Below are 20,968 nucleotides of genomic sequence, written 5' to 3'. Positions count from 1 at the left end.
ACCATTTTTGGCAGGATTTACAAACTTTGGTGTTGTAATAACAGGATTTGAAAATCCAAAAAATTTTAGGTATTCAGTAACTTACCAGTTTTATTATTTCTGTGCCTTCCATCAACATGAGTTAAGTTGTCATTGTTCACTAGCTCTTGTGAAGCACTCTCAATAATATTAGTGTCATTCTCTCCTTTTCCAATTGCTGGCTCAGTTTTTCCTTCCTATAGAAACAATAACAGCAACAACAACAAAATCCAAGCTCAGAAAGCATATTATTTGCTTCCCCATTCACTCATGCAACCTGTCAATAAGACATTATATTTTTGTGTGTATATGCCAGTACTGGGTTTGATCTCAGAGCCTGATTGCTGTCCCTTAGCTTTTTTGCTCAAGGGTGACACTCTATCACTTGGGCCACAGCTTCATTCTCCAATTTTAATTGGAGATAAAAGTCTCATGGACTTTCCTGCTCAGAGACTTGCTTCAAATGAAGATCCTTAGGCTTTAGCCTCCTGATTACCTAAGATTACACGTGTGAGCCAACATGCCCCTCAAGTATCAAATTCATGTTCTACAATTAAATGTGTATACATAGAAAGTCTAAAGGATAGCACAGGATGAGGCAGGAAACAACCCCCATAGGGAGGGATAGCAATGTAAGTGGATAAAATTGAATATACTTATGTGATAGACCGATAAAAGAGAAGTGTCGGTGCAGACCACAGAAGTTATGTATCATGTAAGAATGTTTCCAAGTCAGGCATAGATGGTGCATGCCTGTAATCCTAGTTATTCAAGAGGCTGGAATCTGAACATTACAGATTAAAGCCAGCCCAGGCAGAAAAGTTCATGAGACTCTATCTCCAATTAACCACCAAAAAGCAAGAAGTGGAGATATAGTTCAAGTGGTAGAGTGCCATGCTTGAATGAAAAAGCTAAGGGGACAGTGCCCAGGCCCTGAATTCAAGTTATAGTACTGATACAAGAAAAATGATAAACACAAACATAAAGAATTATCTCATCAAGACAAATTTTAAGTATGCAGAAGGGTATACCATCAGCCAAACAAGGAATCATATAGAGCAGGCAGGCTGGACCCCTATTATCCCTAACTAAGCAGATCCTGCTCCTCTGCTCAGATTGGTTGAACTCAGATTCGCCATCTGTTCTCTATTGGCTAGTTGAATATAAGATGTTTACATAAGGGAACCATAAAAGTCTCCGAATAAGATTAAAAAAGTACACAAGTAATCTCAAAACATATCCACACCCTCTGTCATTTCTTTTTTTTTTTTTTGTCGGTCATGGGGCTTGAACTCTGGGCCTAAGCACTGTCCCTCAGCTCTTCAGCTCAAGGCTAGTACTCTACCACTTGAGCTACAGCGCCACATCAGGTTTTCTAGTGGTTTATTGGAGATAAGAGTTTCATGGACTTTCCTACCTGGGCTGGCTTTGGGCTGCGATCCTCAGATCTCAGCCTCCTGAGTAGACAGGATTATAGATATGAGCGAACAACCAGAGGTGTATCTTAAGTCTAGGACTTAAGATAGTTAAAACAGAACTTGCATTTCAAAAATCTTTCCTTATCTCAAGCAATTCTTTCTCCTTTCTTACTTGTAGATATTGTCTTATCAGAATAATTAACAAGAGCCAAACCAACAGGCAAAAGCAGGAACTTTTAAGCAACCCACTTAGATAGAAAAGATAGTTTTTCTCACATTCTGGCAGCAAGGTAAAGATGAATGAACCTAATGGGGAAAGAAGGAGGACTAGTAAACAGTATTTCAATATAAAGATGAGACAGTGAATCCTGGTAGAGATGAAATATGATAAGCAAGTACAAAATACAAAACTTGAGTGACTTGAATGGTGATCTGAAAGATGATGGGAATCCATCTTCAGTGTTTCAATGCTATTTATTATTTAGGAAAAAATAAGTTCTTTTTTTTTTCCCCCTGTTGGTAGTGGGTCTTGAAATCTGGGCCTGGGGGCTGTCCCTGAGCTCTTCTGTTCAAGGCGAGCGCTCTACCACTTGAGCCAAAGCACTACTTCTGGTTTTCTGGTGGTTAGTTGAAGAGTCTCATAGACATTCCTGCCTGGGTTGACTGAACCATGATCCTCAGATCTTAGCCTCTTGAATAGTAAGGATTACAGGTGTGAGCCACCAGCGCCCAGCAATAAGTTCATTTTTGATAGGACAAATGAATGACAGATTAACACAGAGCCAGGATAGGGTCAAGATCAATGTCTTCTGATTGTGACATATCAAACTTGAGGCATACAGAACAATTAGAAGACAGAAAGAATGCATTGGAAGTAATAGATACAACTTATGGAAAGCATATTGGCTTAAAAGATAAAAACTTATAAATATAATAAACTAGTATACTGAAATAATGACAAAGAACTCTGAAAATTTTCAACTGAAAGAGAGAGAACATAACTTTTCAATTATATATGTCAGTATTTGTTTCAAAGATATTCTCATTACCTATGCAAATGTTTAATTATGAAATATTGTAATTTATAAATTTTAGTGAAAAGATTTAAATATCAATTTGCCAAGTTACTAGAAGTTTTTTTTTGTTGTTGTTTTTTTGGGGTCAGTCATAGGGCTTAAACTTGGGGCCTGGGCATTGTCCCTGAGCTTTTTCGCTCAAGACTAGCATTCTACCACTTTGATTCACAGCTCCACTTCTGGTTTACTTGTGGTTAATTAGATACAGTCTCACAGACTGCCAGGGCTGGCTTCAAACCAAGATCCTCAGATCTCAGCCTTCTGAGTGACTAGGATTTTACCAGCCACTGGCACTCAGAGAAGATAATTAAAATATAAAATAAAATGTTCAATTTTAAATTGTAGGCCAGGCTTGGTGGCATTCCCTTCTAATGTCAACTATTTGGAGCTCAGCTACTTAAAAGGCTGAAGCAGGAGACCAGGCATTTAATACTAGCCTTGGCAACATAAGACACATCACAAAACAAAAAACTAAGGTGGTGGGGGGGGGGACAGGGGGAGAGAGAAGGAGAGAGAGGGAGAGAAAAGGGAAGAGGGGGGGGAGAGACAGAGAAAGTTTAGGTTGCAGAGAAACAGAGTATGTAATTACAGAATTAGGCATTTTGAATTACCAATATGATGTAAAAAAGAATTGTAAAATCCAGTATTAACATCTGCAATACTTCTTATAGCCTATTTTTACTATCACTGCTTGATAGTTAAGAACTGGAAAAAGCCATAGTTCCAGCTATTCAGAAGAGATGAGAGAGAAGGAATGTAGATCAAGGCCAGCATGGGCAAAAGGAATATCCTACCTCAAACCAGGCTGGGAATAGTGGTGCAGTTACAATTCCAAGTAGTAGAATGGATCAAGCAGTAGAATGTTTCTTTAGCAAACATGAGTTCATATTCCAGTACCAACATAAAAAAAAAGAATTTTAAGTGTGTGTGTGTATGTGTGTTTCTGTACATACTCATATACATACATATGGAATCATTATCCTATCTGAAGATGTATAAGTCTTCATGGCTAGGAATGGACCACAGTGGCAGAGCAAATCTGTAATACGGTGTTTTTCAAAGACTTTCAATGTTGTCAAGAAGCACCAAATATTCACATAACAAGAATAGGGAAAATAAAATCTAATTAAAAAGATTCTTGAAGATGGAAGAATTTACTTGAAAAAAGTTTGATACCTGTAAATATTTGAGCTTAAGGTACAGCAGAGCAGGGGAGCCCTCACCTAGCATAAGTTAGGCCTGGAGTTTTACAACTAGCCCCACCTAAACCCAATATATCCAACAAAAGAAACTACAACAAAAAACTTTAAATATTAAATTTAATAAAAATAAAATAATCATCTTCCAGAAATAATGTTAAATAATCTGTTGTAATATTTCCTTATGATTCCATTTACAGGTACCTCGTTTATGAAAAATAGTTACAAATTTTAATTATACTCACTTGATATGTACATCTTTTATATGCAGATATTGTTAGGAAAAGACAAGTCAGAACAGCTCTAGACAGAAATGATATCTAGAAGTTTTTACTTTAAGAATGTCAGAGCATGTAACATTTTCCGAATTAAGGGATAAGGATTACAACTCTGGTGATAGTGTACTTATCTAGAATGCAAGGCCTTTGGGTTTGATGTTAGCTACCACAAAAAATTTGTAAGAGAAAAAAACAAACTCCTTTATTTACATAACTAGAAATTTCAATTCAACTGCTTAATTATAAAATTTCCCTTTCCTTTAAAAAATACTTAAAAGTTACCAGATTATACTCAAAAGAGTAAAAAAAATTAAGATAATTTTTTTTATCAAAGACCAAATTAGAAACCATAATAAAAGTTAAATATTAATAAATTGTAATAAATCTGGTAATAGAATGTGACTCCCCCAAAAGACAACAATTCCACAATAAATGCCTTCAATGACACTGAAGTGGATGAAATTTCACAAAATTCAAAAGGATGATTTTAAGAGTGACCAATAAATTAAGGACAGCATGAATAACTGCTCGAATAAGGAAGATACCACAGGATACAAAAGAAGAATTCAGCAAGATTATCAAAATCTTGAAAAAATTGATATTTGGAAAATGTTACTAAGTCAATCAAAAACCTCAGCTGAAAACCTTGACTATCATAACAATGAAGACTGAGATTGGAGAGATATATGTGCAAAGGAGCCCTAGAAAAACAGTTAAGACAAAAAAAAGCAAAACAAAACAACACTATCTTACCATGGGATCAGGTGATAAAGAGGAAGGAAGAGAAAAGCTCTGGACTTTGACTGATGTTTTAGGAAGGAGTTCAACCACATCTTCTTTTTCATTATCAGAATTATTGTTGTCAAACAAAGTTCTGGTTTCTACTTTCCTAAAGTCACATCTTGTTTCTATGACGATGAGAAAAACTATGTGAAAAAATATCTGTTATTTTTAAGTCAAGCAATAGTATAATAGGCAGTCTTCAAATAGCTTACGATTTTTCCTGGATTGTTGTGCTGCAGTCCATAGATCTTTTAAGTTTACTTTTGGAGCATTCTAGAATTTAAAAAAGCATGAAAATAACAATGATCAAAACTGATAAAATAATTGTTATATTTACCACTACTGTATGGCCTAATATAAAAGGCAGATTTCTCCAGAATGTAGATGTAGATTATAACATCATGTCTGCCATTTATTAACATACATATTCTCAAGGAGTAAGGATTATAAGAGATTTGTTAAGAGTTACTTCTAAATGTTACTCCTCTACCTCTAACATGCTATTCAATCACTGCAAAAGCAATTAGAGATTATTGTTTTAACCAAAATAACCAGAAGTTTTATCCTACTATAGTATTTAAAAAAACTAATACTAAATTAAAATTAAGAAATTTACTACATCTAATATTCTGAATGTTTCTAGGATTTGCATTTGCATGAATTACCTCTAGAAGAGAAAAATGTGAAGCTTACTTTTTAATCTTATTGAGATGGGTTGGAATTGCAAACTATGGATTAAGTCAAAAGCCAAAGGATTATATATATTAGGCTCCTTCTAAAAAAGAGGAAATAGACCAAGAATCTTGTGAGGCAGTGATTGAGGAAGGAAAGCCACAGACAGCTACTAAACAGAAAGGTGTAACCAAATGTGCCAACAGTGGATACAGGGATGGACTGAAGAAAGAAATAATGAAGAAATTTTCTCTGCAATGAGAAATTTAGGCTAGAGTTAAATCATATGAAAAAGGGAAGACAAAAAGAGACACAGGAGAAGGGAGTAATTAGAGGTTGATTACACATGAGGGTACAAGAGAAAAAATATTAAGTATAGGGTTTGTAAAGAAACCTAAGAAAGACTTCTTCCATATATTCCTAAAAATATTGATGTGTATTTTGTTATAATTACTTGGTGGTTGTTATTGCTGGTCACAGGGCTTGAACTCAGGGCTTGGGTACTGTCTCTGAGCTTCTATGCTCAAGGCTAGTGCTCTACCACATTAGCTACACTTCTACTTCATGTTTTCTGGTGGTTAATTGGAGATAAGAGTTTCATGAACCTTCCTGGCTGGGATGGCTTTGAACTATGATTCTCAGATCATAGCCTCCTGAGTAGCTAAGATTACAAGTGTGATCCACAGCATTAATCTTTTTGTAAAAACTATTGTTAACAGTCTAATTTTATACTATAAGGTAAATAATGCAAGTAGTTAGACATGGTTATCTGCGACTACCTGAAATCTGTAAAACCACAGGTATAACAGGGAAAGAACAATGGAAAAAATAATGTTCCATCAATTTCCCACTTGGACAAAAATTGGTATATTCATTGCAGCACAGGATAGGTCTCATAATAATCTAAATAATAACCTAAGTTCATAGTTGTAGGACACTAGAACGTACTGAAACTGTATTCTATTTTTATATGTGATATTTCCTTGATGTAACTCACCTGATATTATATACTGATGAGTAGAAGGAAATATAATTTAAGTCACACTTTCAGAAATTCAGTGGATTTTATTATATATGTATGATATTCATATATAATATACATTTTTAATTATTTGGAACACCATTATCTGTTTGTTTATTCATTTTAAAATATTAAAATGTTTCTTGCATATAAAGCCATATTTTAGATGCTGCAGGACACACAAAAATATATTGTTAATCTACACAAGCTCATGATGATGTATGATCTTAAAAATAATTATGTAAACTGGTACAAGGATGTATAAAATTTGAAATGTTAGATTATGACACAGGACATTGAATGAGTATTTTTAAAAACTAAAATTAAAAAAATACAGAAATTAATGTTTTACCACATTGTTACAGAGTCTCTGGCTTAGAATTGATTGTATTTTGGGTTGCAAAATGTAATTTTTCAATTAAATGCACAATGGATGACTTAGAAAACACCATACAATTCCATTGTAATACAAATTTTGAGATGGATGTTTAATTTGTATATTTCTACAATTTCTAATATTATGTTAGTATAAACACAGAAACCAGAATAGAAATAGAGAAAAATCTCTCCTATAAATTATGGTACTAAAATAACGTGCCTAGGAAAGAAAAATAAAAGTACAAAACTACAGGACATTATTTTATTTTTGTTTGCTGTTGCTGTTGTTTTTGTTGGCCGTTGGGCTTGAGCTCCAGAACCTGAGCTTGCAAAGTAGCTGAGACACACTTCAAGTCCATTTTAACTATTATTTCTTTTTTCACAAGCATCTTGCATTTATATGTGCACTAGCCTGGACCATGATCCTCTTATTTATGCCTCCCAAGTACTTGTGCCATCATGCCCAGTTTATACTGGTTGAGATGGAGGTCTCACAAACTTTTTTCCAGGGCTGGCTTAAAACCTAAATCCTCCAATATCCACTTCCTGAGTCACTAAACATACAGATGTGACCTACTACATCCACTTAGTCACAGTAGTTAATTATGACACAAACAATCCTTGGCCAAATTTTATGTTTTATCTATTATAAAAAAGATGCCCTTCATATACTTTACTTACCACTATGTGTCTTCCAGTCCTTTCTCTCAATGTATTTATTAGTCTTTGGTATTTACCAAGTAAAAAAGCAAAATGGGCTGGGAAGGTGGTTCAGTGGTGGAGTGCTTGCCTTGCATGCATAAGGCCCTGGGTTCAATTCCTCAGCACCACATAGGCAGAAAAACCCAGAGGTGGCTCTGTGACTCAAGTGGTAGAGTGCTAGCCTTGAGCTGAAAAGCTGAGGGACAGGGCTCAGGCCCAGAGTTCAGGCCCCATGACTGACAAAAAAAAAAAAAAAAAAGCAAAACAGAAGTTCAACTAATTACAGCTCATCTATAAAATGGGTTTTATCTGCTCAACATTCCATATAAAATAGTGATACATTTTATTTTATTTTTTGTCAGTTGTGGGGATTGAACTCTGGGCCTGGGCACTGTCCCTCAGCTCTTCAGCTCAAGGCCAAGTGCTCTACCACTTGAGCCATAGCGCTACTTCCAGTTTTCTGGTGGGTTTTATTGGAGATAAGAGTCTCACAGACTTTCCTGCCCTGGCTGGCTTTGAACCATGATACTCAGATCTCAGCCTCCTGAGTAGCTAGGATTACAGGCTTGAGCCACCGGCACCTAACAAGTGATACATTTTAATAGAAAACCCTACAATACTACTTTTTTTTTTTTTTTTTCTGGTCGTGGGGCCTGAACTCTGGGCCTGGGTGCTGTCCCTCAGCTCTTCAGCTCAAGACTAGCACTCTACCACTTGAGCCACGGTGTCACTTCCGGATTTTTCTACTTAAATGGTGCTGAGGAATCGAACCCAGGGCCTTATGCATGCAAGGCAAGCGCTCTACCACTGAGCCACCTTCCCAGCCCTACAATACTAATTAAGAGCAAGAAAAATACTTTCACAAAAGAGCACTTTACCTTATTATCAAAATCATAGTCATCTTCATCTGATGAAGGCCAGGGGTCACCAGGACCAGGTGGTGTGTTGGAAAGCCTATTTTTAGAACAAAAATAGGTAATAAAAATGGATACATTGAGTTCATTAGCTTAAGGAAAGCTAATGAAAAGTTAGCTATCTATACATTAAATGATTCTTTCTGACTGATATAATTCAACATTTTACTCTTCCTGACTCCATTTCTTGTTTTGTAAAATTGTTCAGTAAAGACTGTTAGTTTCATATCAAAGTATATCAGTCAATACAAATAATTTGGCTTCACAAATTAATTGTCCTGAAGACTGTACTAGAAACCCAACTAATGGCTGACAAGACTTTTCTTCCCAGAACTGAAACAAAATGTGGTAACTTGCAACAAGATAGAAAGATGTTAACTACCAGGCATTGTTCAAAGACTAAGTTGGGTGAGTAAAATATGGCTGTCTCAGTTCTTTAGTATCAAAATCTTCTAATAAGAACACCCATTGCTTCCCTTTACAATTGATGAAACAGTATAAGCACTAGTATTTTGAAACATTTAAAATGTCTGAATGTTAAATATACAGAAGTATACAATACAAAATATATATACTGTTACTGGCAATATTCTTTTCGGAGAAAATGACACATTAAAAGTTCTAAAAGTTCCTGTATAGGACATGCCTTATTCAAGTCGACAAAAACCAGTAAGTTTTTGGTATTTATTTTATTTTTTGTGTTTTGGCATGGGCACTTGAACTCAAAACCTTTTCTGCTCAAGTTTAGTGCTCTGACATTAGAGCCACAGCTCAACTTCTGGATTTTTGTTGGTTAATTGGAGATAAGAATCTCAAGGACTTTCCTGACTATGGTAGCTTCGAATCTGAATCTTCAGATATAAACCTCCTTAATAGCTAGAATTAGAGGCACAAGCCACCAGTGCCCAGATCTAGCAAGTTTTTGGAAACCTTCATAGGCTACTCATACATTTAAGGAGAAAGAGAGCTTGAAAAACAAAAGTCCTAGTAGTCGTACCGTTGTTTCCATAAGTACTATCCTAATATCTTCCTCTGTGTTTCCAATTCCAGATCCCTTTTCTGCAGGGCTCAATGGTATTCCTCAATATTTAAACCTTCAATTTTATGAAGGTGCATATTCCTAAAAAGACAGGCTCAGACAAGCTAAATGGAGATGGGCTCCATGTTTTTGCTCCTAGGAAGTAAGTCAATAGCATCTCAACAACCCATTCTTAAACACAGGCCTGCTATCAACTACCCAACTGAAGCTCTGTGACTCATTTTCCAGCCAATCCTACCCTTTATATACAGGAAGGCCATAAACAATTGGAAAAAAAGCTGGGTGCCAATAGCTCATCCCTACAGTCCTCCTCAGGAGACTGAGATGTGAGGATCAGGGACTCAAAGCTAGCCCATACATCAAAGACTGTGAGACATCCCCAATTAACCACCAAAATGCTGGAAGTGGTACTGTGACCCAAGAGGCAGAGTACTAGACTTTAGTGGGAAAAAACTAAAGGACCAGGCTCTGAGTTCAAGTCTCAGTACTGGCACACGCACGCACACACACACGCACACACACACACACACACACGCACACACACGAGAAAAAGAGTAAAAGAGAGTGAGACAGAGAGAGAGAGAGGGAGAGGGAGAGAGAGAGAAACAGAAAAGAAAAAGCAAGCAAGCAAGCAAGCGGAAAAGAGATGGAGATGAGGGAATCTGCCATAGGCCACAAATCTAGTTTCCTGTGCTCAGTACTTCCAGTTCCCTGGTGCTCAGTCACCTTCTATAAATTGAGGTGTCAAAAGCAACAGAGAATCCCATATTCCTGTCTGCTAAAAGACTTCCCAGTTGTTCAAATTCTTGACAGCTTTCAAAGGAAACATTAGCTGTCAGTTCTTGTAATTAAAAAAACCAAAAGCAACAACCTGTAGAAGACTCCCTTGAACATTTTTGACTCCAAAAATAATAAAACATCTACACATAGATATTCTTCCCTTTCAGTAAAGTGATTCTTCCCTAGAACTTGGCATATATTGCTGATATAATGCATATGGCATATGGGCATAACCAATTTAGATCTGCCCTAAAACCTTTTCTGATTAAAATGAGTATAAAGAAGCAGAGTTGTGGCTCAAGTGGTAAAGTAAAAGCCTTAAGTGGTAAAAGGTAAGTGAGGGTTCAGCACTCTGAATGCAAGTCTCAGCACTTTCCTAAACAAAAAACAAATTAGATTCTCCAAACTGACCAGATAGGAACTTCCATGTATGTATATATTATGTATATATGCATGTGTATGTATGGACAATAAGTTCAAACCTCAGGACTAGCACAAAAAAAGAGAGAGAGAAGAGGGTAAGACATGACAGAAGGGATAGGTTTGATTGGCATACATTTTGTGCATGTATGAAAATATCACAATGAAAAGAAATATATCTAGACATACACCTACACACATAATACATACATAGATGGAAGTTCCTATCTGATCGGTTTGGAGATCTAGTTTAGCTATACATTAATTCTGATTTGTAATTCCCTCAATCAGCCTGATTATATTCTTAGTTTGTCCTATTATTTTTGACAAGTGTAGTGACAAACTGTACTTTGTTTTTATACAACCAAAACAAAAAAGGTTTGATTCACAATTCTCTAGCAAGAGTGAAGCTCTGAGTTCAAATTCCAGTACTATCCCCCAAAATGTAAACATAATGTTTACATAACATAATAAGCTATCCAGCTCAGAGTAGAAAACTCAACAAATCTTAGTTTAAGTGTATGTACCAATTAGTTAGGCAATAACTTTTTAAATCTATAAATCCCTACCTGGTTAAAGAATCATCTTCGGAAATTTCATCGTCTATTAAAGAAAAGAGTACAAATAAATTTTAAATCAATAATAGAAAACACAGAACAACAAAAGATGTTAAAGACTCTAAAGTTAGAGAGACTATTAGGAATGATTATTAGTTATACTAATGGTAGGCAACTAATGAATTAAGAACTCTTACTTCGTTTACTTGGGAGTTATCAAATACAATAAATACTGGAGTTTATCAAATTCTGATGCCTAAGTCTAAACTGCTATGTGCAGTGACCATAATTATAACTATATATCAGGATGACAGACTCAATTATTGGTAATCGAATCAGGAACCATAAGCCTACAATCTCAAACACAGATACGGTTTTTCTGGACTAATGGTACTAGAAACAATTACAAGACAGTATACTCATTTTGTTAAGACACAACATAGCTTAGCCAGATTTTCAGTTTAGGATGAAACATCCTATCACATGGGACCTATATCTACAGACACTGTACTTAGTAGCCTGTCAAGATAGAGGAAACAGATCAGGGACAAAGATGCTTGCAAAGACTTTCTAGCTGCCAGATGAGAAGAGTTCAAGAGATATATAGAGTGCTGTCACTAACCCTCTCTCCTAGTCTCCTAATCTCTCCTAGTTAGGGTCTATTGGCTCAAACCTGAAATCTTAGCTACTCAAGATCTGAAGATCAAGGTCTGAACCAGCAGTGGCAGGCAAGTCTGTAAGATTCTTATGTCTAATTCTTATGGGTGTGTTGTGGGAGGGGGGGTTGAGGGGGAGGACAAAGAAATAGAACTAGATCTTCCTAAAATGAGGAGGTTATCTCCTACCTATGGAATGGTTTATTCCATGACAGATAAAAATGGCAAGTAAATTTGAGAGTTTTTTTTTTTGAGGTTGTTGTTTTTGCTGGTATTGGGGCTTGAATTCAGGGCTATCTATCCTTAGATTTCCTGCTCAAGGATGGGATTTTAGCACTTGAACCACAGCTCCACTTCAGGCTTTTTGCTAGTGAATTGGAGATAAGAGTCCCATGGACTTTCCTGCCAGGCTGGCTTTGCACCTTGATCTTTAGATCTCAGGCTAAGTAGCTAGGACTGCATCAGGGCCTGGTAAAACTAGTATTTTAAACTAAAAAAACATTCACTACAATATTCTAACTACAGAATTACTATGGAAAAAAAAGAGTCTCTAAGACATCAAAAAATCAGTGGTTACCAGAGATTAGCAGATGAGGAACAAAAATGTAGAGAACACATGATTTGTAGAGCACAGAAACTATTCTGATTATAACCTATGATACATACATGTCAGACATTTGCCTAAATCCTCAGAACATATAGCACTAATGGTGAACTTACCTGTCATTATCTCAGAATCACCATTGTAACATGTCTACTATTCAGCACTCCAAGCTATGCTTGGAGAGCACAGGGTATATGGGGGAATTTCTGAATATTCCTCTCAGTTGTGCTATGAACTGAAAATTATCTTTAAAGTATTAAGGTTTCAGGGGTATAGCCCAGTGATGCAGCATTTACCTAGGATGCATGAAGTTCTGGATTTCATTCCCAGCATTGTAACAAGAAAAAATTAAAGAAGTAAATTAATAAAAAAGGTATTTACTGAATCTATTATCATATATTACATATGTTACGGCAAGACATAAGTCACTATAAAAGTGGATATAACTAAAAATCACAGTAAGAGAATATGAGTATTCTCTCCTGAACTGAAGAATCTGAAAATGCATAATTCAGTTAGTGACAAAACTATAATAAACTACAATAATGTTCATTTAAAAAGTGCAAAATGCTTATTGTAAAAAAATCCAATAGAAAATTCAGTTCTATAAGTATGATTTGCTGTAATGTGAATATAGAGGAAACACGTAGCACACTAATTTAAGTGTTTCTTTTGTGTCTGTGTGTTGGTACCAGGACATAAACTTAGGCCTGGGTGCTATCCCTTAGCATTTTCACTCAAGGCTAACACTCTACCACTTGAGCCATGTATCATTATCTGGCTTTCTGCTAGTTGATTGGAGACAAAAGTCTCAAGTACTTTCATGCCTAGGTAGATTTCAAACCAGCACCTCAGCCTTAAAAGTCTCTCTCTTTTTTTAAGTGTATTTTTTTCTTTTCTTTTTTGGTACTGGGAATCAAACCCAGGACATTGTACTTGCTAGGCAAGTGCTTTGCCACTGAGCTACATCCTAGCCCTCTTTTCTTATTTATACAAAAATATTAATGATTTTAGGGACAAAATTTAAATGAAAAATCTTGCTTAATAAAAGTGTTGCAGATTATACATTATAATTTCATAATAATTCCAAACTCTACACTAAAAGAAATTAGGAAATAATGTAAGCGTAATTCTACACTGTTTAAATTGTTCTTCTGTGATCAATGTTTTTTTGTCTTTTTTTGTTTTTTTGCTGGTCCAGGAGTTTGAACTCAGGGCCTGGGCTCTATCCCTGTGTTGCTTTTGCTCAAGGTTAGCACTTTACCACTTGAGCCACAGCTCCACTTGTGGCTTTTTAAAAAAATTTATTGGAGATAAAGAGTCTTACAGACTTTCTTGCCCAGGCTGGCTTCAAACTGTGATCCTCAGACTTTAGCCTCCCGAGTAGCAAGGATCACAAGTGTGAGCCACCAGCATTCAGCTCAGTTCCTTATTCAGACACTTTTCTAGGGCAGGTCCACCAAATGTAATTTTTTAAAAATTTAAAATCAGAAATTTTACCTGAATGTCCATTTTCAGAATTTTTAAGTCTCTTTTCTTCACAGTCAGAAAATACTTGCCTTTTACTATGTAGAAAAACAAAAGATAAGTAAATTACTATTTGAATACTCATACAAAAAATGCCTGCCAAACATATTAAATTCTGAAGTCTTTCAGAGAATATCTGATTCAAAATTAAAACTCCATGTCATATATGCTTCAAATGTCTAAGCTCTTCAAATTTTTAAGAATGCTTATAACTAGAGAAGACAATGAAGTGAAACATTTATGGGTTAAGTGATCTACAACTCAGCACATTCATTAGTTTAGCTTGAGAACATGGAACGTATCTTGAACTCTCAAGTTGTAGTTCTGTAGCCAACAGCCATTTCTCTTGGGTGAATCATTTTTCTCAGTTTCAAAGTCTTCTAAAAATTAGAGGTTTTATTGCTTCAGCTCACCAGGTTCTTAAATTTTTTATTTTATTTTTTTGTGCTGTTCTGGGGCTTGAACTCAGGGCCTGGGCACTCTGTCACTATCCAATGGCTTATCTTTACTAAAGGAAAGTTTACCCAACTAAAGTTATTTATCTTCCCTCTGTCCATGTGAATTAAAAATAAAAATACCAAACTACATTAGAAAGTAAAAATAAAAAACCTGAATATCACCTGGTAACAATAATTATAGGAGTCAGTTAAAGATAATGTAACATCAATATTCTTCAAAGAAAGCAATTTGAAACACAGTCCTCCAAAAGAAAAATGATTTGCAACCCTCATATATTTAATACAGCATTTTAAAAGGAAAAGTATATAAGAAGTACAGGTAGAAGAATACTATGAAAGGTGCCAGGTACCAGTGGCTCACACCTAATAACCCTAGCTACTCAGGAATTCAGTAGACTGAGATACGAGGAAGGGGGTTAAAGCTAGCCCTTGCAGGAAAGTCTATGAAACACTGATCTCAAATCAGAAAAAAAGAAAAAGCCGGATGTGGAGCTATAAATGGTAGAGTACCTGTTTTAGGCAAAATGGTAAGGGACAGGCCCAGGCTCTCAGTTCTGAACCCAATACTGGCACATAAAAACGAAACAAAAAACCAAAAAAATCTGGAAAGTGTTAAGAAGTTCCACAGTAAATCAAAAAGCTCACAGTTCATATTATATAGAACCATGAATCTCTATAGCTTTATATAGGACCATAAGACAATCAAAATCAGATTATAAATAACAATCAGTCAACAATTAGAGAACTTGAATCCTGTTTATTGTCCTTTATGTTACCTAGCCCAGATAACTGCTTTTCTCCTTGATAGCCTATTGATATTTTTCACTATATTCTAATAATTAAATTGTCTTCCTACTAATTTAAAGTTTTTGGCTTGAGTGATTAGTATCACTTGAGAACACTTCACTAAAATGTTTTTTTTTTTTTAAAGTACTATACCTTTCCAGCTCATCAACTGCACAAGTCTTTGCTTTATTTCTTATGAAAAATTCCACGATTTGCTGTTTCTTTTCTCTTAGTGCCAATAAAAGTGGTGTGAGATCATCCTGGAAGACAAGTTTATAACTCACAAATTATATATTTCTTAACTGAAAGTAAAATCTTCTACATGGTGCCATGAATATAAATATAACGCAGAGTGTTTATATACAGTAGTCTCTTTTCCTTCTCCCACTACTTGGCTTTAAATGCCCCTCTTCTGCCTAAACTGGCAATATGAAATTTCAACCTCTCAAAAACTCAGGTCAAACTCTTCATTGCTGGTAGGGTACTGGTACTTACTCATATTGGTCTAGCTACTCAAAAGGTTGAGATCTGAGCATCATAGTCTAGAGCCAGCAAAGGCAGGAAAGGCCATGAGACTCTTAACTTCAATTAATAAAGCAAAAAGCTAGAAGTGGAGGTTTACCTGGAGTGCTAGCCTTGAACAAAAAATTAAGATGAGTGCCCAGGCCCTGAGTTCAAGCCACAGAACCAGCAGACAAAACAAAAACAAACAGAAAAAAAACCCCACTTCATTGCTTTACAAATCTTCCCTTGTATGACAGCATTTACCATGGTATTTTAGAGGAATATGATTGTTCCTCATATAAATGAAGAATATCTGCAGGAAATAGATTGTATTATCTCTTCTAAGTATTTTAGTAACCTAATGAGCTAAGTTATCATGTATAGAGCAGGACTTCTCAATCCATATTCTGAAAAGTATTTATTTGCTTTTCCAGAAGTACCATGCCCCAACAAAAAGATTCCATGACCATTTCCTTGATAAGTACATTAATACACTTGACAGTCAAGTTTCAGGGATGCAGTTTTAAGATCTTTCCAACAGCATCGAAGTTTTGTTCAGGTTTTACAAAATTGCTTGATTCTCTTGTATTTATGTTGCCAAGATACCAGCTTCCAACCTGCTCCAAATCAGTCACTACAGAAATGGGCTCTGAATTAAAAGATATAGGTTTCAAATGGACTGTAACTACTTATTACTAAATGGTCTACACATTTTTCTCCTATAATAAAGATCTTTTCTTAGCTGTTAGAAAACTCAATAAAGTCATTCTCCTTTATAATGATAATTCTAGTTCCAAACATAATGCTACTGTTTTTATTCTGGTTCCAATTTTAATGGCCATAAAGTTATTTTTTTGTTTTAGGTAAAATATAAATGTTTTAAAAGGTACACTGTAGTATCAATAAAATTATAATGCTGATATATATGAATTGTCTTTAGCATAAACCAGTACAGCCAGTAAACAAACCACTTGCATTTTTAAGGACTAGGGCTCAAGGGATAGACTATTGTTTACAATATTCATAATCTACTTAACTTTTTATTCATAATCTACTTAACCTTGACTGTCCTAATGATTCATTCTAATGGGGATGACTATTTATATTATAGGTAGAGAAAATCTTAGGAAAAAAAAAAAAGCCAGCACTAGTGGATCATGCTTGTAATTCTACCTACTCAGGAAGCTAAGATCTGAAGATCAGGGTTCAAAGCCAGCCCCAGTAGAAAAGTCTATCTTCAAATAGCCAGCAAAAATGAGGAAGTGGAGCCATGGCCCAGTGGTAGAGTGTTAGCCTTGATAATCATGAGTTCAAGTCTCAGTACTGGTGCACACACACACAAAATACCAACTTCTATTTTTCTTTTTAATATCAACTTCTAAATTCTAAAATTCAGCCCTATCTCTAAGATCATCAGAAAATACCTCTTTTTAATAAATTATCATAAACTGTCTTTAAACCTCTAAAATGTGCTTCACAATATACTATTTAAAAAAAAAAGAAGTTGTAAACTGTAATTTTTGTAGAGATCATTTAAAGTAGGTGACAGCAAATGGAGGTCACATGTGACCTATATAGGGGCTACTCTCAGCACAGGCACTAAATAGGCCTGTGGGTTCAAAGACCACATTCAATTTCTCGAGAGTAGCTGGAATTTCAGATTTCTTCAGCAGTTCCTGAAATTAAATTATTGACTCAAATTATGCAAGCAAATTAAGTACATCTATAGGCTATATTTAGTTCATAGCCCTTCATTTCCCCCTTGCTGAGGAGGTGAATGTGTTTCCAAAGCACATATTTGCAAAATTTTTTCTTTCTTTAGTATCATGTTTTACCAAAATGTTAGGCCCAGAATGTAATAACTTTTCTAACATTGATTAAGTGTGTAATTCATTGTATTCAATTATCCTAGACTGTTAATTAAATAATTAGTTGCACAGGCCTGCTGAAATTAAATGATTAAATATGAATCATCATAATATTATCATTGTTAAAAGAAATGGATTTCAAGTAATTTAACTGTATTTTTTGTCTTTTGTATTTTTTGTATTTTTTGTTTGGGTACTGGGGATTGAACCCAGGATGTTACATTTGCTAGGCAAAGCTTTGCCACTGAGCTACATCCCAACTCAAAAGTAATTTAGGAATCAAATAGATGGATCTATATACCTTGTTTCTTGCTTCAATATCTGCATCATGTGCAAATAGTTTGGCTGCTATTTGTATGTTCTCATTATATACAGCATAGTGCAGAGCAGTGTTGCCACTGGCATCTGGAATATTTGGATTGGCACCATGTTCCAGCAGAATGGTGACACATTCTTCTTCTTGGCACTGTACAGCCTATCATTAGGGCACACAGAAACATGATAAATGCAGGGAATTAAAAATAAGACATTTGACACATTTTATCTATTGGCATATATACATACATAACACATATAATATTTATATAATATGTAAAGTATATATTACATCATAATATATAACATAAACATATACTCCATGCAGTGTATTACATTGTTAAAATGCTGTAACACATTATATATTAATACTTATCATATATAATATATACAAAATAGCAATATAATGTATATTTATATATCTATGTATGTGTGTGCATATATATGTATATATACCTATATTTGTGTGTATGTTGGTACTAGTGCTTGAACTAAGAGCTTGGGAGCTGTCACTCAAGGTTGGTGCTCTACTGCTTGCATCACAGCTCTATTTCCAGCCTTTGTTGTTTAACTGGAGATAAGAGTCTCACAGACTTTCCTGCTTGGGCTGGCTTTGAACCGTGATAGTTAGATCTCAGTTTTTTGAGAAGGTAGGAGTACAGGAGTAAGCCATAGGCACTTAGCTCTACTAGTATATTTCAATGACATAAATTCATTCAAATCAAAGCCATCTCATACTAAATTATTGGTTACTATATACCTTAATTAGAGCTGTGCTGTTCTCATTGTCACAGGCATCAATCTCACATTTTCTCTCTACAAGGAGAGTCACCACTTCTGAATGACCAAAGACACAGGCAAAGTGCAGGGCAGTCCTGTGAAAAGTGAGAGGGCTTTTTAGGTAAATACAGAACACTAACTAAAATACAGATAGAGATTCCTGTCATTGTAAATATTAAGTAGCATGCAATTTAGAAGAGCCTATTCACATAGAAAGTATCATCTTTGAACTTAGGGCAACTTGGGTCTGAATCCTACTTTAAGTGCTGTAACTTCCTAGTGATCAGTATTCTTATTCATATAATTATGATTAAAAATAGTTATCTCAAGGACTCCAGTGGTTTGCTTAATGAAGAATCTATACTTTTAATTATTCAGAATAATTTGTAGCATAAATACTGGCTCAGAAATTGTGAGCTGTAACTATTACTACTGAACAAAGACAACAGTTCAATTAAGTATAACAATATGCCTTATTACAAAATAAAGTAGTATGTTTAGTACAAAAAGTAACTTATTTTGCAGATAAGAGTATGTTGTTCAACAAGACTAAGATGCTATTCTCACATTTTTAACATTATTTCTGATATGCGACAACTGTAACTGTCAGCATTTAAATTTTTCTTAATCAGTAAAATGCTAGAAATGGAGGTGTGGCTCAAGTAGCAGAGCGTCAGGCTTGAGTGAAAAATCTAAGGAACAGCGCCCAGGCCCTGAGATCAAGCCCCAGTACACACACACACACACACACACACACACACACACACACACACACACACCAGGCCCTGAGATCAAGCCCCAGTACACACACACACACACACACACACACACACCAGGCCCTGAGATCAAGCCCCAGTACACACACACACACACACACACACACCAGGCCCTGAGATCAAGCCCCAGTACACACACACACACACACACACACACACACACACACACACACACACACCAGGCCCTGAGATCAAGCCCCAGTATACACACACACACACACACACACACCACACACACACCAGGCCCTGAGATCAAGCCCCAGTACACACACACACACACACACACACACACCAGGCCCTGAGATCAAGCCCCAGTACACACACACACACACACACACACACAAGGCCCTGAGATCAAGCCCCAGTACACACACACACACACACGCAGGTGGCTCAAGCCCCAGTACACACACACACACACACACACACACACACACACACACGCGCGCGCAGGTGGCGCCGTGCATTCATTCCCTCCGTCCCCCTCCAGCCCCTTCTCTTTCTCTCTCTGACCAGAAGTCAGCTGTCCTTGTTTCGCTCAGCAAGGCGAGGGCAGTTGAGTCTTTCAAGGTTTGCGCAACCCCAGTGCGGAAGAGGGAAAACGTCAAGGGTCCTTAGGAAAAGGACTTCTGAGGACTCTCAGGTCCTTCAGCTGCGGTGCCTAGAAAAAAGGTGCCGGCTTCCGCACACCGGTCCCTCTCCCCGGCAGAGCCGATTTAGTACCTGTTCCTTCGGTCTCTATCGTTCAGACCATTTTTCCCCAGAAGAAGGATGTGCTGTACTTTGGCCACATCACCCACGCTGGCCGCCTTGTGGATCTTTCCCATATCCTTGTCGTGGACGGAGTACCCGGGCGCCCCCGGGTTCTTCGCAGTCCCGCTGCCAAAACCCGCGCTGCTCCGCCGGGGCCGGGCGCCCCCGGAGGAACCGAGGGGCACGGGGCCCTTGGTCCGGAAGCCGAAGATCTTCTTCATGGCGGCGGCGTCCGTCTCACCGCCTCCTGCCCTTTTCCCAGCCCCCGCCAGACCCCCCAGAACCGCACTCGCAGATAATCTCCGCAATCTCTCCTCTCGGCCGCGTGCCAACGGGTTCGGTGGAAATTCCACGCAGAGCCAGCGCCAGGAACCGGGCCCACGCCCCCGTCCGCTCTGCGGGAAGGCTGCTCGAGGCGCGTGTGCGCGCCCGGAGATGACGTCACGGAGACGCCAGCGGCCCGCGTCGGCCGCTGTGGGGACTTGGGAAGGTTGGCTTGAGGGGACGGCTGTGCCTCAGCTGAGAGGATCCCGCCCCGACGGACTGCTCGGACGGACGTCCAGGTGGGAGCCGGGTTTAGGGGCTGCCGCGCAGGAGACAGTGTGCGGGGAGTGTGCGTGCGTGTGCGTGTGTGTGTGTGTACAGGTGCTTGAACTCGGGGCCTCCTTCTTCCATTCTGGTTTTTT

At 37.0% G+C, this 20,968-nt stretch overlaps 1 protein-coding gene across 4 annotated transcripts in view; it reads right to left on the bottom strand.

The window, feature by feature from the left end:
* Nucleotides 1-20,636, bottom strand: part of Ankrd30a (ankyrin repeat domain 30A) — a 61,103-nt gene extending 40,467 nt beyond the window's left edge. For all 4 annotated transcript variants that reach the window (XM_013033765.1, XM_013033766.1, XM_013033767.1 and 1 more), the window contains exons 1-10: nucleotides 20,253-20,636; nucleotides 18,734-18,848; nucleotides 17,960-18,133; nucleotides 15,440-15,546; nucleotides 14,016-14,080; nucleotides 11,268-11,301; nucleotides 8,424-8,499; nucleotides 4,985-5,045; nucleotides 4,743-4,897; nucleotides 86-215 (exon numbers count right to left, since the gene is read on the bottom strand). In XM_013033765.1, coding sequence (XP_012889219.1) covers nucleotides 86-215; nucleotides 4,743-4,897; nucleotides 4,985-5,045; nucleotides 8,424-8,499; nucleotides 11,268-11,301; nucleotides 14,016-14,080; nucleotides 15,440-15,546; nucleotides 17,960-18,133; nucleotides 18,734-18,848; nucleotides 20,253-20,503 — 1,168 coding nt within the window. In that variant the 5' untranslated portion in view covers nucleotides 20,504-20,636. The remainder of the gene's footprint in view (nucleotides 1-85; nucleotides 216-4,742; nucleotides 4,898-4,984; nucleotides 5,046-8,423; nucleotides 8,500-11,267; nucleotides 11,302-14,015; nucleotides 14,081-15,439; nucleotides 15,547-17,959; nucleotides 18,134-18,733; nucleotides 18,849-20,252) is intronic.
* Between the last annotated feature and the right edge of the window lie 332 nt (nucleotides 20,637-20,968).

Source organism: Dipodomys ordii, unplaced genomic scaffold (genome assembly GCF_000151885.1).
Source record: "Dipodomys ordii isolate 6190 unplaced genomic scaffold, Dord_2.0 Scaffold176, whole genome shotgun sequence".
Classification (NCBI taxonomy): Eukaryota; Metazoa; Chordata; class Mammalia; order Rodentia; family Heteromyidae; genus Dipodomys; species Dipodomys ordii.
Note: the sequence above shows the minus strand (reverse complement) of the source record. Positions and strands in the feature narration are given on the sequence as shown.